Genomic DNA, 13,433 nt, shown 5'->3' with positions numbered 1-13,433 from the left:
AGTAAAATCTTCTTGATGGTCTGCTATTCTAAGGGCTAGGATAAAGTGGTTGAAAGGCCAGGACTCTGATCTTTTGTGTACCCTACCTTCATGAATATGACATATCTTTGTACCTACCTTTTTTATAACAGCTTTTGATATCTCTGAGGCCCTGTTGAATTTTATTTTTGGCTTTTGCCCTCTCTTTGCTTTAGTTTGGGTATTTTTTATTGTCCTTCTTCAAGTTCACTCTTCTTAAAGTTTGGGTTTCTATTATTGAGATCTCCCATTTTCTCCCTAATTATGTTTGTATTTTCTTTTAAATCTTTCAACTTCTTGATAATAAATATCTATAGATCATATCTTCTAATTCCATCATCTCTGTCATTCCTGGACCTCTTTATATTGATAGATTTTTCTCCTGGTACAGAACACATCTCTGGTTCTTCACCTACCTAATAAGTTTTTGTTATATATTGGACATTGAGGATACATTTTAAAAATTCTTATCGAGTTACTATAGGATTAAATTTTCTGCTAAGGAATTGCATCCTCAGAAGCATCATTCAGTGACTTCCAGTCCTGGTGGTGGTCATCATATCTAACTTTACCTAAAGACATGGCTTGCCTTTGTTTTAGTCAAGGAATTAGACTTTGGACTCCATCTATGTAGCTCACTTTATTTTACTTATTTTTAAATTACCAAAACTTTTAATTTCCTAGTATGTTTTTGGCCACTTTTTCTTATTCTTATTCATAATTCTTATTTTGGCACCATATTTCTCTTGTATACACTTAACATTTTAGCAGTTTGATATGTTCTCATAACTAATTTTATTCATCCTTTTGTATCCTACTTTGAAAAAAAGACAGGCAGGAGAAGACAATTGTAAGGATAGATTAAATTCTTTTATTTGCACATGGCCTTAAAGTTTCCTAAAAGAGTTCTTTAGTAGTCTTCTCCCCATTCCTACCCATGACTTCCATTCTCTCTAAGGAGCTATTTTCTTAAATGTCTTCACTCCTCAGGCAGATGACAATACCCCTTCCCTATTGTCCATATAATTGAACTGCATCTTGCTTTTTTGTTATGAGCCATCCATCTTTTTATCAGATATAACCTAAAAGTTGAAATAATCTGGGTCAAGGTATGAAAACCTGATGAAGACAAGGGTGGTTTAAGAACTCAAATTTATAAGGTAGATTGTCCTTGAGAATTGATAAAGTGGAAAAAGGCTATTCTTGGGATGAGCTTCTTCTATATTCTGAAAAATTAAATGAACTTGTGTGCAAAATACTGCTTTGTTTTTTAACCCTACCAGATCGCTGTACCAATTTTTCGGTAATTTCCAAATCTGCCGCTATACTGCTGTACCTAATTTTCGGTACTTTGCCTAGTACGTGAAAAAAATGCATCACAAACTAAAAATAATCAACCAATCGTGGTCAGACCTCATGGTTAGCCATTGCAAATGTCTGCCCCCATGTGTTTGAATTGACTTTGTGTGGTTTGACGTGAAAAATTCTGAAAATTCACAAAGAAACGAGCTGCTGATGAACCAAGCACTTCAACAGGAAAGCGAAGTAGGTCTAGGCTTATCACAGTCCAACAGGTGATCGATACTTTAGTTGATTCAGACTCAGAGGAGTTAGAATTTCTGTGAAGGTGAGACTGGCTACAATTTGAATGCAGAAATCTACACTGGTGCTGCACCAATGCCTATAAAAGACTTGGGCGCAGTAGGAAATACAGTCGTTCGTCTCCTGACCTCATGTGCAATGGAAAATAAATCTCATGTGCTTGTCATGGACCGGTTCTACAACTCCGTAACCCTTGCTAAATATGCACTGTCAGAATTACACACAGGAATTGTGGGAACCCTGCAGCAAAACAGGAAGCAGTTTCCTAAGTCGCTGAAAAGTGTAAAAAAACTTGCTAGGGGTAACAGTCGCTATCTATGTCAAGAAAGTGTAACATGTTTAGTTTGGCAGGATAGAAAGCCCATCACATTTATTTCAAACTACCATGATCCAGCCCAAAATGTAGTAACAAAGAGAAGAAATAAAGATGGCAGTGTTCAAGAAATACAGATGCCACAGCTGGTGAAGGACTATACTAAATATATGGGTGGCTGTGACAAAAATGACCAGATGACCCGCCTTCACCGGTCTCGTCATCATTACCGCTGGCCCCGGCGGCTTTTCATAAATTTTTTTATGTGGGCCAGTTATAATTCTTATATCTTGTATGCTTCAAAGCATCAAGCGGCTTCAAAAAAGCCAGTTTATTTCACCAGATATATTCAGAAACTGTGCCTGCAACTTATTGGTGGATACAGGGCAGCAGCCCACCGCCACCCACAAAAGGAACCCTGCCTTCAACGGATGACCCCAGGCAATCATTTTCCAGAGATTCCCCCTGGGACATCGTCTAATCATATCTGTGTTATGTGCATGGAAAAGCACTCCAGGTACAACAAGCACAATCCTGGAGTGTCTTACAAAGACAATCCATGCAAGAAGGTGAAGAGCAACATCTGGTGCTCACTTTGCAAGAAGTACCTCTGTGTGAAACAAGGCTCATCCTGCTGGGTGGATTGGCACACAAAGGTGGAATATTGGCGCTAGATGAAAGGTAGACCTATTTTCTACAATGTCACCAAGTTCCATCTTATTCTAACCACTTGTTTGCATGTAACTAACATTTTTCTATATCATGTTGATTTTTTCTCTTTAACCTCTTGCACTCGGGTGTCGAGTGTGACTCGACACGGTTAGCATTGGTAGCAGCTCTTTTTATACTCTTTGAATGTATCAATAATTTGAAATATAAAAAAATTCAAATAAATAAGTTTGTATGAAAAGAAACTCCGGTTTTTTATTCTACTGCCGTGCTTTGTAAAATCTGGGGTATTTAAAAAATTAAATCCCAAGTAGAATAAAGGAATTGAAAAAAAAGCAAGCGAGTGCAAAGGGTTAATGCTCAGGAGCCCAGGTATAGGGACAGTTAGGTTCAGGGCCTCAGGTATGGTAGGGTTAATACTACTTTCTTGTATTAAAATCAGTGTATGTAAATAAACTTGTGAAAAAATCATTTTAGCATGTACAGATGTTTAAAACTACTGTCTTTGAAAAGGGATTGTAATCTGCTAGCAAGTTTGTGGTTCTGAAGGTATATTATTCAGAAACTAGTAACCCTGCACACGAATCCATGCGCCAGTAGTTCTCTGCGGGGCCCGGCAACTCCCACTGCCTAAAGGCCTATCCACGGCCAGGTGCGAAACGCTTGCCTTGTCTCCACGGCAACGAAGCAAGCATTCCACCAGGCCACTCACGCTGCCCACTCTCAGCAGCCACTCCCCCGGGACTGGGGGACTCCAGCAGGGCTGAGAGGACTGGGCGCTGCCATCTTTGTGACAGAGTGATGGCTAATTTGCATATTACCCTTTTATTAGATGGGATGTACTCCACTAAAACCTTAAAGGTCCATAGCCAGAAAATAACCCAGGAGAGCATACTAGTCATAAGGTAGGATTGCTCTTATATTATCCTTAACAGCTTGTCTAATCTATAGATCTCAAGTTGAATATTTAATCTGGTTTAAACTAGTTGTTTCTTAAAGCTGCGCAGAAATCCAAAGGAACTATAAAACAGAATCTTAGAAAACAAATTCAGTTGCGGTTATCAGTTTTAACTTTGAATTACCAATAGCCAAAAAGGGTAATTTATTGACCCACAGAGAAAGCAGAGACAGTTCCAGCCTCAGGGAACCTGGATGCTTGCCAGGTGTGTCTGCCCATCTCTCTCTTGTCCTTTGGTGCCTGGTAGCTTGCTTGCTCTTCCTCCCTCTCTCCTGTGGTACTTTCTGTCAGATGCTCTTTGTGCCATGCCCTATCCTGCATGCTCTATTTCTATTGCTTTGTTGCTCTGTGTCTTCCTATGTCTGCCTCTCTTGTTCAGTGTATTTCCAATTCCCCTGTCTCTTTCTCTGCCTTTTAGTTACATTTTCTCCCATGCTGCTCTGCATCACATTCTTCTGATTCAGGAACCAGAGAAAAAAGGACACACTGCCCTCCAGTTCCAATTACAAAAATCCAGACAAGAGGTCTTTCTGTCTTAGCTTACATAGCCAGGGACTGGGCACTGTTCCCCACTGTAATCTCTGGGTTAAGTTGGAAGAGAACAGCAATTCCCTGAAAGAAGGAAGATCCTCTTCTGTGCAGAGTAAACAGTAAGTGTTTGATAGGAAATGGGACTTAAATATTTGAAGATTATGTTCAACTCATTTTTTCTGTAACTGCTTCAGTATTCATGCTTTTTTTATTAATACGTATCAAGAGAGTGCAATATTTAGAAATTTTGCCAGCGAATCCACTTCAGGACAATTTTATTTTCTAAAAGATATCTTCGGGCGCCGCGAGGGAAAGGCGGAGACTGGAGGACGCTGGCTCGGCGTGGGCGCGGCGCGGCCGGGGCCCCGGAGGATGCTGAGCCCCTGCCCGGACCGGTCCCGAGCACATGATGGCGATACGGGAGCTCAAAGTGTGCCTTCTCGGGAATGCTATTGAAAATATAGGCCATGATTCAACATATACATCGGAGACTCCAAGGGATGGAAAACTCGGGAGAGCTAAAAAGAAGAAACAAATCAGCAATATTACAGATGAAATCTGCTCGGTCAACTTAGAGTCCAAAGTGAAGATAATGAGAAGCAGTGCAGCCAGCCTGTGATGGACCTGTGAGTGAGAAGTAAACTGCTGATGTTGACAATGAAAGACAAGCAAATCATGCAAATTGATCATATAACTCCAGGAACTAAAAAGAGAAAAATGGAGATGACACCAGATTTCAACCACGTGCATAAGGGACACATTCAACGGGAATATTCAGTGAGCGCCAAAGCTTTGCTGCAACAAGACCCGGCCCATAAACGTGTCTCCTGCACAGCAACTCTTCCTTTATAGACAAAGAGACCCCCCCCCAGTGACACCAACAACAATCAAGACTTAACTATACAAAGGAGGACCAAGATGGAGGCATAGGGCGGAAGCCTGATTGTTGCCTACCACAACAACTTTGAGACTACGACAAGAGAGCAGAGCAGACACCATCCAAGACCACCATAGGGCTGGCTGAGTAGATGCTCTACAACTAGAATAAAAGAGGGGTATGTGGGATGATGCGGATGCCGGTGACCCAAAGACCACACTTTAAGAACTACGGCTCAGGCGACACAAAACAACTATGGCTCAGGCGATACAACAGCGGCCTGGAACGTGCTCGGCGCAGTTCCCCCGGCGGTCTCCGGCTGAGGGGACGGCTCCACTGGCAGCCAAGCACGGACAGACGAGCCCCTATGAGACATGGGGTGGGAGACTCCGCGCTTGCTGACCTCTGAGTCCGTCAAGAATCTCAACGCCCCGGAAGCGGCCAGGTGCGCATGCTCGGCGACCGGCCACCGATGCAGACCCAAGGGCCGACGCAGCGACGCCAGACTGGCCCACCACCATGCACCGGGTGCACCGGAGCTTCGCCGAGCCGCCGCCCGACGAGTTCTGCAGCAGCCATACTGGAGCTCTGGAAGGATGGCCAGGGGAATTGCTGAGGGGGGATTGACTGGCAGGAATTGGGATCGGGAAGACGGGGCCCCGCTGAGACCCGGGTGCGGGCGGGGTTGCGCGCCTCTGGGCTCGGGTATGGTCACACGCCTCTGGGTATAAGTGAGGCCTCAAGTCCCTGGGTCTAGGTGAGGCCACATGCCCCTGGGTCCAGGTGAGGCCGGACTCCGGGTCCGGGTGAGGCCAAGTGCCCCTGGACCCGGATGACACTGGATCCCGTGCCCGGGCGAGGCCAAGCGCCCCTGGGTCTGGGAGAGCCCACACACCCCTGGGTCCAGGCGAGACCATGTGTCCCTGGATCCGGGTGAGGCCGCGTGCACCTAGGCCCGGGTGAGCCCAAGTGGCCCTGGGTCTGGGAGAGGCCAAGCGTCCCTGGGTCCGGGTGAGACCATGTATCCCTGGATCCGGGTGAGGCCTTGTGCACCTAGGCCCGGGTGAGGCCACGTACCCCTGGGTCTGGGAGAGGCCAAGCGTCCCTGGGTCCGGGTGAGACCATGTGTCCCTGGATCCGGGTGAGGCCTCGTGCACCTAGGCCCGGGTGAGCCCAAGTGGCCCTGGGTCGGGGAGAGGCCAAGCGTCCCTGGGTCCAGGTGAGACCATGTGTCCCAGGATCCGGGTGAGGCCTCGTGCACCTAGGCCCGGGTGAGCCCAAGTGGCCCTGGGTCTGGGGGAGGCCAAGCGCCCCTGGGTCCGGGTGAGACCATGCGTCCCTGGATCCGGATGAGGCCTCGTGCACCTAGGCCCGGGTGAGGCCATGTGCCCCTGGGTCTGGGAGAGGCTAAGCGTCCCTGGGTCCGGGTGAGACCATGTGTCCCTGGATCTGGGTGAGGCCTCGTGCACCTAGGCCCGGGTGAGCCCAAGTGGCCCTGGGTCTGGGAGTGGCCAAACGTTCCTGGGTCTGGGTGAGACCGTGTGTCCCTGGATCCGGGTGAGGCCTCGTGCACCTAGGCCCGGGTGAGCCCAAGTGGCCCTGGGTCTGGGAGAGGCCAAGCGTCCCTGGGTCCGGGTGAGACCATGCGTCCCTGGATCCGGGTGAGGCCTCGTGCACCTAGGCCCGGGTGAGCCCAAGTGGCCCTGGGTCTGGGAGAGGCCAAGCATCCCTGGGTCCGGGTGAGACCATGTGTCCCAGGATCCGGGTGAGGCCTCGTGCACCTAGGCCCGGGTGAGCCCAAGTGGCCCTGGGTCTGGGAGAGGCCAAGCGTCCCTGGGTCCGGGTGAGACCATGTGTCCCTGGATCTGGGTGAGGCCTCGTGCACCTAGGCCCGGGTGAGCCCAAGTGGCCCTGGGTCTGGGAGTGGCCAAACGTTCCTGGGTCTGGGTGAGACCGTGTGTCCCTGGATCCGGGTGAGGCCTCGTGCACCTAGGCCCGGGTGAGCCCAAGTGGCCCTGGGTCGGGGAGAGGCCAAGCGTCCCTGGGTCCGGGTGAGACCATGCGTCCCTGGATCCGGGTGAGGCCTCGTGCACCTAGGCCCGGGTGAGCCCAAGTGGCCCTGGGTCTGGGAGAGGCCAAGCATCCCTGGGTCCGGGTGAGACCATGCGTCCCAGGATCCGGGTGAGGCCTCGTGCACCTAGGCCCGGGTGAGCCCAAGTGGCCCTGGGTCTGGGAGAGGCCAAGCGTCCCTGGGTCCGGGTGAGACCATGCGTCCCTGGATCCGGATGAGACCTCGTGCACCTAGGCCCGGGTGAGCCCAAGTGGCCCTGGGTCTGGGAGAGGCCAAGCGTCCCTGGGTCCGGGTGAGACCATGTGTCCCTGGATCCGGATGAGGCCTCGTGCACCTAGGCCCGGGTGAGGCCATGTGCCCCTGGGTCTGGGAGAGGCTAAGCGTCCCTGGGTCCGGGTGAGACCATGTGTCCCTGGATCTGGGTGAGGCCTCGTGCACCTAGGCCCGGGTGAGCCCAAGTGGCCCTGGGTCTGGGAGTGGCCAAACGTTCCTGGGTCTGGGTGAGACCGTGTGTCCCTGGATCCGGGTGAGGCCTCGTGCACCTAGGCCCGGGTGAGCCCAAGTGGCCCTGGGTCGGGGAGAGGCCAAGCGTCCCTGGGTCCGGGTGAGACCATGCGTCCCTGGATCCGGGTGAGGCCTCGTGCACCTAGGCCCGGGTGAGCCCAAGTGGCCCTGGGTCTGGGAGAGGCCAAGCATCCCTGGGTCCGGGTGAGACCATGCGTCCCAGGATCCGGGTGAGGCCTCGTGCACCTAGGCCCGGGTGAGCCCAAGTGGCCCTGGGTCTGGGAGAGGCCAAGCGTCCCTGGGTCCGGGTGAGACCATGCGTCCCTGGATCCGGATGAGGCCTCGTGCACCTAGGCCCGGGTGAGCCCAAGTGGCCCTGGGTCTGGGAGAGGCCAAGCGTCCCTGGGTCCGGGTGAGACCATGCGTCCCTGGATCTGGGTGAGGCCTCGTGCACCTAGGCCCGGGTGAGCCCAAGTGGCCCTGGGTCTGGGAGTGGCCAAACGTTCCTGGGTCTGGGTGAGACCGTGTGTCCCTGGATCCGGGTGAGGCCTCGTGCACCTAGGCCCGGGTGAGCCCAAGTGGCCCTGGGTCTGGGAGAGGCCAAGCGTCCCTGGGTCTGGGAGAGACCATGTGTCCCTGGATCCAGGTGAGGCCTTGTGCAACTAAGCCCGGGTCAGGCCACGTGCCCCTGGGTCTGGGAGAGGCCAAGCGTCCCTGGGTACGGGTGAAGCCAGATCCTGGGTCCGGGTGAGGCCGTGCGCCCCTGGATCCATCCGGGTGAGGCTGGGTCCCAGGCCCGGGTGAGACCACGCGCCCCTTGGGTATGGGTGAGGCCACGTGCCCCTTAGTCCAGGTGACGCCGTGCCCCTGGGTTCGGCCGCGACCAAACCAGAGGGAGTCGGACCTCCGTTACCACCATTTGTCCACCATCCAGAGCTGAGGGGTCAGTGCTGACATGTACACATAAGGAACTACTGGACATCGAAATTGGGTCTCAAAAGAACTGTTGGTCCAGGGGGAAGCTCGCTACAGATTGATTCATTTGTCTGTCAGCATAAATATTATTGCTCGTCTCACATTCAGTTCTTATTAGTATATATCTAGTGACATATGATCTCGTTCATCTAGAGGAAATGAGGAACAACATAGACTGAGGAACAAGAACAGAACCAGAAGCAAGGAGGCATCGATCGGACTATCGGGCCTCAGAGGGAGGATAGAAGAGGGTAGGGGGAGGGTGGGGGGAGGGGGGGAGTTCAACCCAAGGACCTGTATGCATGCATATAAGCCTATCCAACGGTTAAGTTCAACAGGGGATTGGGGCATGCGGGGGGAGAGGGGTGGGATGGGAATGGGGGGATGAGGACAAATATGTGACACCTTAATCAATAAAGAAATTTAAAAAAAAAATAAATAAAATAAAATAAAAGATATCTTCATTATTTTCTATAACTGATATTTAAGCTTACAGGTTTTTTTTTAATCTGCTAGTTCCTTTACAAGTATCTGAGACTAATGTTTCCAGAGTTGAGGTTATAAATATAAGCTTATATTAAAGATGGGTTAAAATAATTTCTGTTCTTCTTGATTGACACAATATTGGATTCAAGTAAGACATTGGGAAGTCATGAATATTTGTTGAGCCCTTCACAGTTGGTCTATTTTAGCAATTTTCAGTACTACTCTTTAGCTCTTTTATACTTCTGTTCTTAATTTACATGATTGCTTACCCTACTAGACTTAAACCTTAGTGGTGAAAGAATGGTATTTTTATATACACACACAGTATACTAGTAAACTCATAAGTACTTATAAAATGATTGTTGGCAAACTGTCTTTATTTCTTGCATTTCATGCTTTAGGAAATGTATTTTTTAGAAATGGAAGTATTTGTAGGAAGACAGGTATTAAAACAGTTAGTGATGTTTGAGTCTCCTAACCATTTTCTATTTACCAAGTCAGATATATCACTTAGGTGATATATCTGACTTGGTAAATAGAAAATTTACCATGGAATGATGAGATTATTTTGGGCAGAGAGAAAACTTTTTATAAATAAGTCTCATTTTGTTTTTGATACAACATAAAATATTGCCTAATTCTTTATAACATTTGGTATTGAGGGATAGTTTTGATTAATTTAGACTGTGACATATAATTTTTATAACATGAAGGTTTCTTTCTGCAGGCTACGGAAAGTGAAGTAGGAGATGTAGATTTAACACGTCTTCCAGAAGGACCTGTTGATTCTGAAGATGAAGAGGAGGAAGATGAAGAGATTGATCGAACAGATCCACTGCAGGGGCGAGATCTTGTTCGAGAATGTCTTGAAAAAGAACCTGCAGACAAAACTGATGATGACATTGGTAAGAAAAACATCTGTTCACAATAAGAATTTTATAGTTTAATTTAGATATAGGTACCTATTGCTGCATAACAAATTACTCCCAAACTTAGTGACTTAAAACAACACACCTTGGGAGGCAACGTGGGAGAATACATAGGGGACATTTGTCATAGAGTCAATAATTAAAAAGCAATACAAGAAAACCCCACACATTTTCTCATACATTTTCTGGGTCAGGAATGCAGGAGCAGCTTAGCTGAGTGGTTCTGGCTCGTGTCATGAGGTTGTAATACGAAGGTTGAAGTCATCTGAGGCTTTGCTGGACTGAGCTAGAGGACCTATTTCTAAGGTGGCTACTGACATGGCTTTTGGCACAAGACCTCAAGTCCCCACCATGTGGGTCTCTCCAGAGGCTGCTTAAATGTCCTCGCAGCATGGCAGTCGGCTTTTCCCCAAAGCAAGTAATTCAAGGGAATAAGGCAGGTGCCACAATGTCTTTTATGATCTGGCTTCAGGAATGATATGACATTATTTCTTCAAAGTTCTATTTGTCACACAGAGCAACCCTCATATAATATGGGAGGGGAATGCATGAAGACATAAATATCAAGAGGGAGGTGTCATTTAGGGCCATCTTTGAGGCTGGTTGCCCCAATATGAGAGCTTGTTTAGAGGGTCTAATGGGAGCACAGATACTTGTATGTCCTTGATTGAAGAACAGTCCTCCTCTATTGGGGATGGTCATCCTTTTCAAGCATGCAGCCTTGGCATGGATGCTCATGGAACTGGGAGGGAGGAAGGGGTCACCAGCCTAGCCTACCAGATTAACTGAATCAACCCTGAAAGTCAAACAGATGTCACAGCCAGACCACTATCACTCACATCCTGGCTGCCCAAATTTATAAAACAAAAGCTGTGATTCCATTAAAGTGATTTTCCCATTTGTGCTTATAAGACATTTAAAACATAGTACATCGGTGTCCAATGTCTGTGAATTAGCTTTTTAAAAAAAATTTCTGTTATAAAAAATGTTTTTACTTCTCTAGCTTGAAGAAATAAATATGTATATAATTTCTGGTTAAAACTGAATTTTCTTTTATGTAATTTCTTACAGAAGTAGTAACTTCCCGAGGTTAACTAATGCTAAAGAAAGAAGAAAAAAAAAATGCTAGAGATGCTAATGTTATCTTTTAAAGACAAAGATTACTTAGTTTCATTATATATTGTTATGATTCAATTAAGATTTTATCCTAGATTTTTCTGTTATAATGGTTATACTGCTGCTGTTCAAATCAGAAGATGCTGGTATTAATAGTAATCATAATGTGTGTGAGTATAAGTCAATACATTTGAACATTCCTTGCCACTCTAATGACATATAGTTAAGTAACCTGCAGTTTAGTTTCATTTGTGAATATTATCTGGACAAAAAAAAAGTGCGTTTTTTATGATGAAGAATTATATACTACTAGAAGCCCGTTGCACGAAGATTTGTGCAATACACCTTCCTTCATCTGGCTGCCGGCACCAGTTTTCCTCTGGCACCTGGGACCCAGGCCTTGGCGCTGGCCACCCGCCGATCGGAACGCCTCCCACCGGCGCGATCGGCCACCCCGAGTCCCACCGCCCGTGCCTTCCGCTGGCCCCATCGGTCCCCACTCAGCGGCCACCCCGAGTCCCGCCCCCCCGCGCCTCCTGCCGGCCCAATCGTGGGTGTAGCCGAGTGATGGTTAATTTCATATTACCCTTTTATTATGTAGGATGCTATTTTCACAAAGCTTTTTAAAAATTGAAATATAACGAACTCCCAATTATCTGTTGGTGGTTAGCACCTTATAGTTATTTCTGTGTCAGCCCTTAGCGGACTGCTTATATATGTTTCTTCCTTATATTTGTCTTTATTATTCATGTATTTATACCAGGGAATAGCCTAAGGCAGGCACTCATAAACATTTGTTGGTTAAAGAATTACCTTGTGTTACTTTGAAAAATCTAGAATTTACATTTGTTATTTCTAATTAATTATTGACATTTATTAATAACATTTTTCTATTAAACTCTAGCCCAGTAAGAACTAGATGAAATGCTTTTTCACTAATCTATTAGATCAAAGGACATCACTATACTAACCACTATATAGTGGCATCTCAGACTAGGAAAATTAAATAACTCTAGCCTCATCCAAATCTGTAGTTTCCTAGTTCTATCTGGAGTTTGTGAGTTCTGGTATCTTCCAATGTGCCTATATTTTCATGTGAGTCTGAATACATCTATTAACCAAATAACTGATTTTTTTTAACCAGCATTTATCTTGTGCCTTGATTTCTCTACTTTAGCAGCATATATTCATAAGTTGATTGGGAAATTGGGCATTGAATTCTAGATTTTATTATATGTTTAAAGTGTCCTTGATGGTCTCTGTACTACAATTTCTGTTTTTTAATAGAACAATTACTGGAGTTTATGCACCAGCTCCCCGCTTTTGCAAACATGACCATGAGTGTAAGGAGAGAACTCTGCTCAGTGATGATTTTTGAAGTGGTAGAGCAGGCTGGAGCTATTATTCTTGAAGATGGACAAGAGGTAGGTTAGCAAATAAATGTTACACATTTTATAGTATGGGAGGTAATTTTCAGAATAATATAATTTCCATAAACGTGTGTGAATCTTGACTTAAAATTTATACACTTTGTTTTAAATGAATGCCGAGTTTGCAGTAGTTACAATTTCTTAAGAGATAAGTTTTTACTTTTGTTTTTGTATTTTGTCTTAGTTTTTATTTCCTAGCATAGAATAAATGTTTAATAGTTAATATTTATTGAACCACATTTGTTTTTACTTCTCAAATTAAGTCATAAGATTTTTTAAAAATTCATAATTATTATTCTATTCATCTATTTATTTCATTTTTAAAAATGTTTATTAGGTATTTACTCAACTGTTCTTATCCCTTTTGTATATTAATGTTTTTTTAAGAAAGAATGAGGGAGGCATTGATACAGATGCCTCCCAATGGACTGTTATCAGTTGAGGCCTTTATGTAGCAATTCTAATGTTCAGAAATGCTCCATGGCAATCGTGGATAGGTGAGGGAAGAATGCAGAGAAATTAAAAGGTATTATTGCTGTTAGAAAGTACTTCACTATTTTTCTTATCAAACTGATAAAAAATGAGATAGTAGTCAGTGAACATTATGTATTGCCAGTATTTTTTCTGGAAAGTCATTTAGAAATTTTTAACATGGGCCACAAAGTATTAATAGTTTCTAACCTATTATTCCCCTTATGAGTGTCTTTCCTTGGGACATTATATAAAACTCAAAGATTTATGCCAAAAGGTGATCATTGCAGCATATTTATAATAGTGAAAATTGGAAATGACCAAAATTAATACAATTATAAGAAGGGGTTAACTGAATTATTATAAACCATGGGGTGTAATATTATGTAGATATTCAAGTCATTTTAAAGTTTGATGGACATTCCTTGAGAACTCATTTGGTGACTAAAAGAAGAAAGCAAAATAAGCTTCGATGGTTTACAT

The 13,433-nt window shown here is 45.7% G+C and overlaps 1 protein-coding gene across 2 annotated transcripts in view; it reads left to right on the top strand.

Moving 5' to 3' along the window:
- The window catches only part of RAPGEF6 (Rap guanine nucleotide exchange factor 6), a 181,626-nt gene that overhangs the window by 84,996 nt on the left and 83,197 nt on the right, over positions 1-13,433 (top strand). For both annotated transcript variants that reach the window (XM_008142669.3, XM_028149018.2), the window contains exons 8-9: positions 9,732-9,909; positions 12,337-12,473. In XM_008142669.3, the coding sequence (XP_008140891.2) occupies positions 9,732-9,909; positions 12,337-12,473 (315 nt within the window). The remainder of the gene's footprint in view (positions 1-9,731; positions 9,910-12,336; positions 12,474-13,433) is intronic.

Source organism: Eptesicus fuscus, chromosome 6 (assembly GCF_027574615.1).
Source record: "Eptesicus fuscus isolate TK198812 chromosome 6, DD_ASM_mEF_20220401, whole genome shotgun sequence".
NCBI classification, from domain to species: Eukaryota; Metazoa; Chordata; class Mammalia; order Chiroptera; family Vespertilionidae; genus Eptesicus; species Eptesicus fuscus.
The sequence above is the reverse complement of the archived record's forward strand: the minus strand, read 5'-3'. Positions and strand labels throughout refer to the sequence as shown.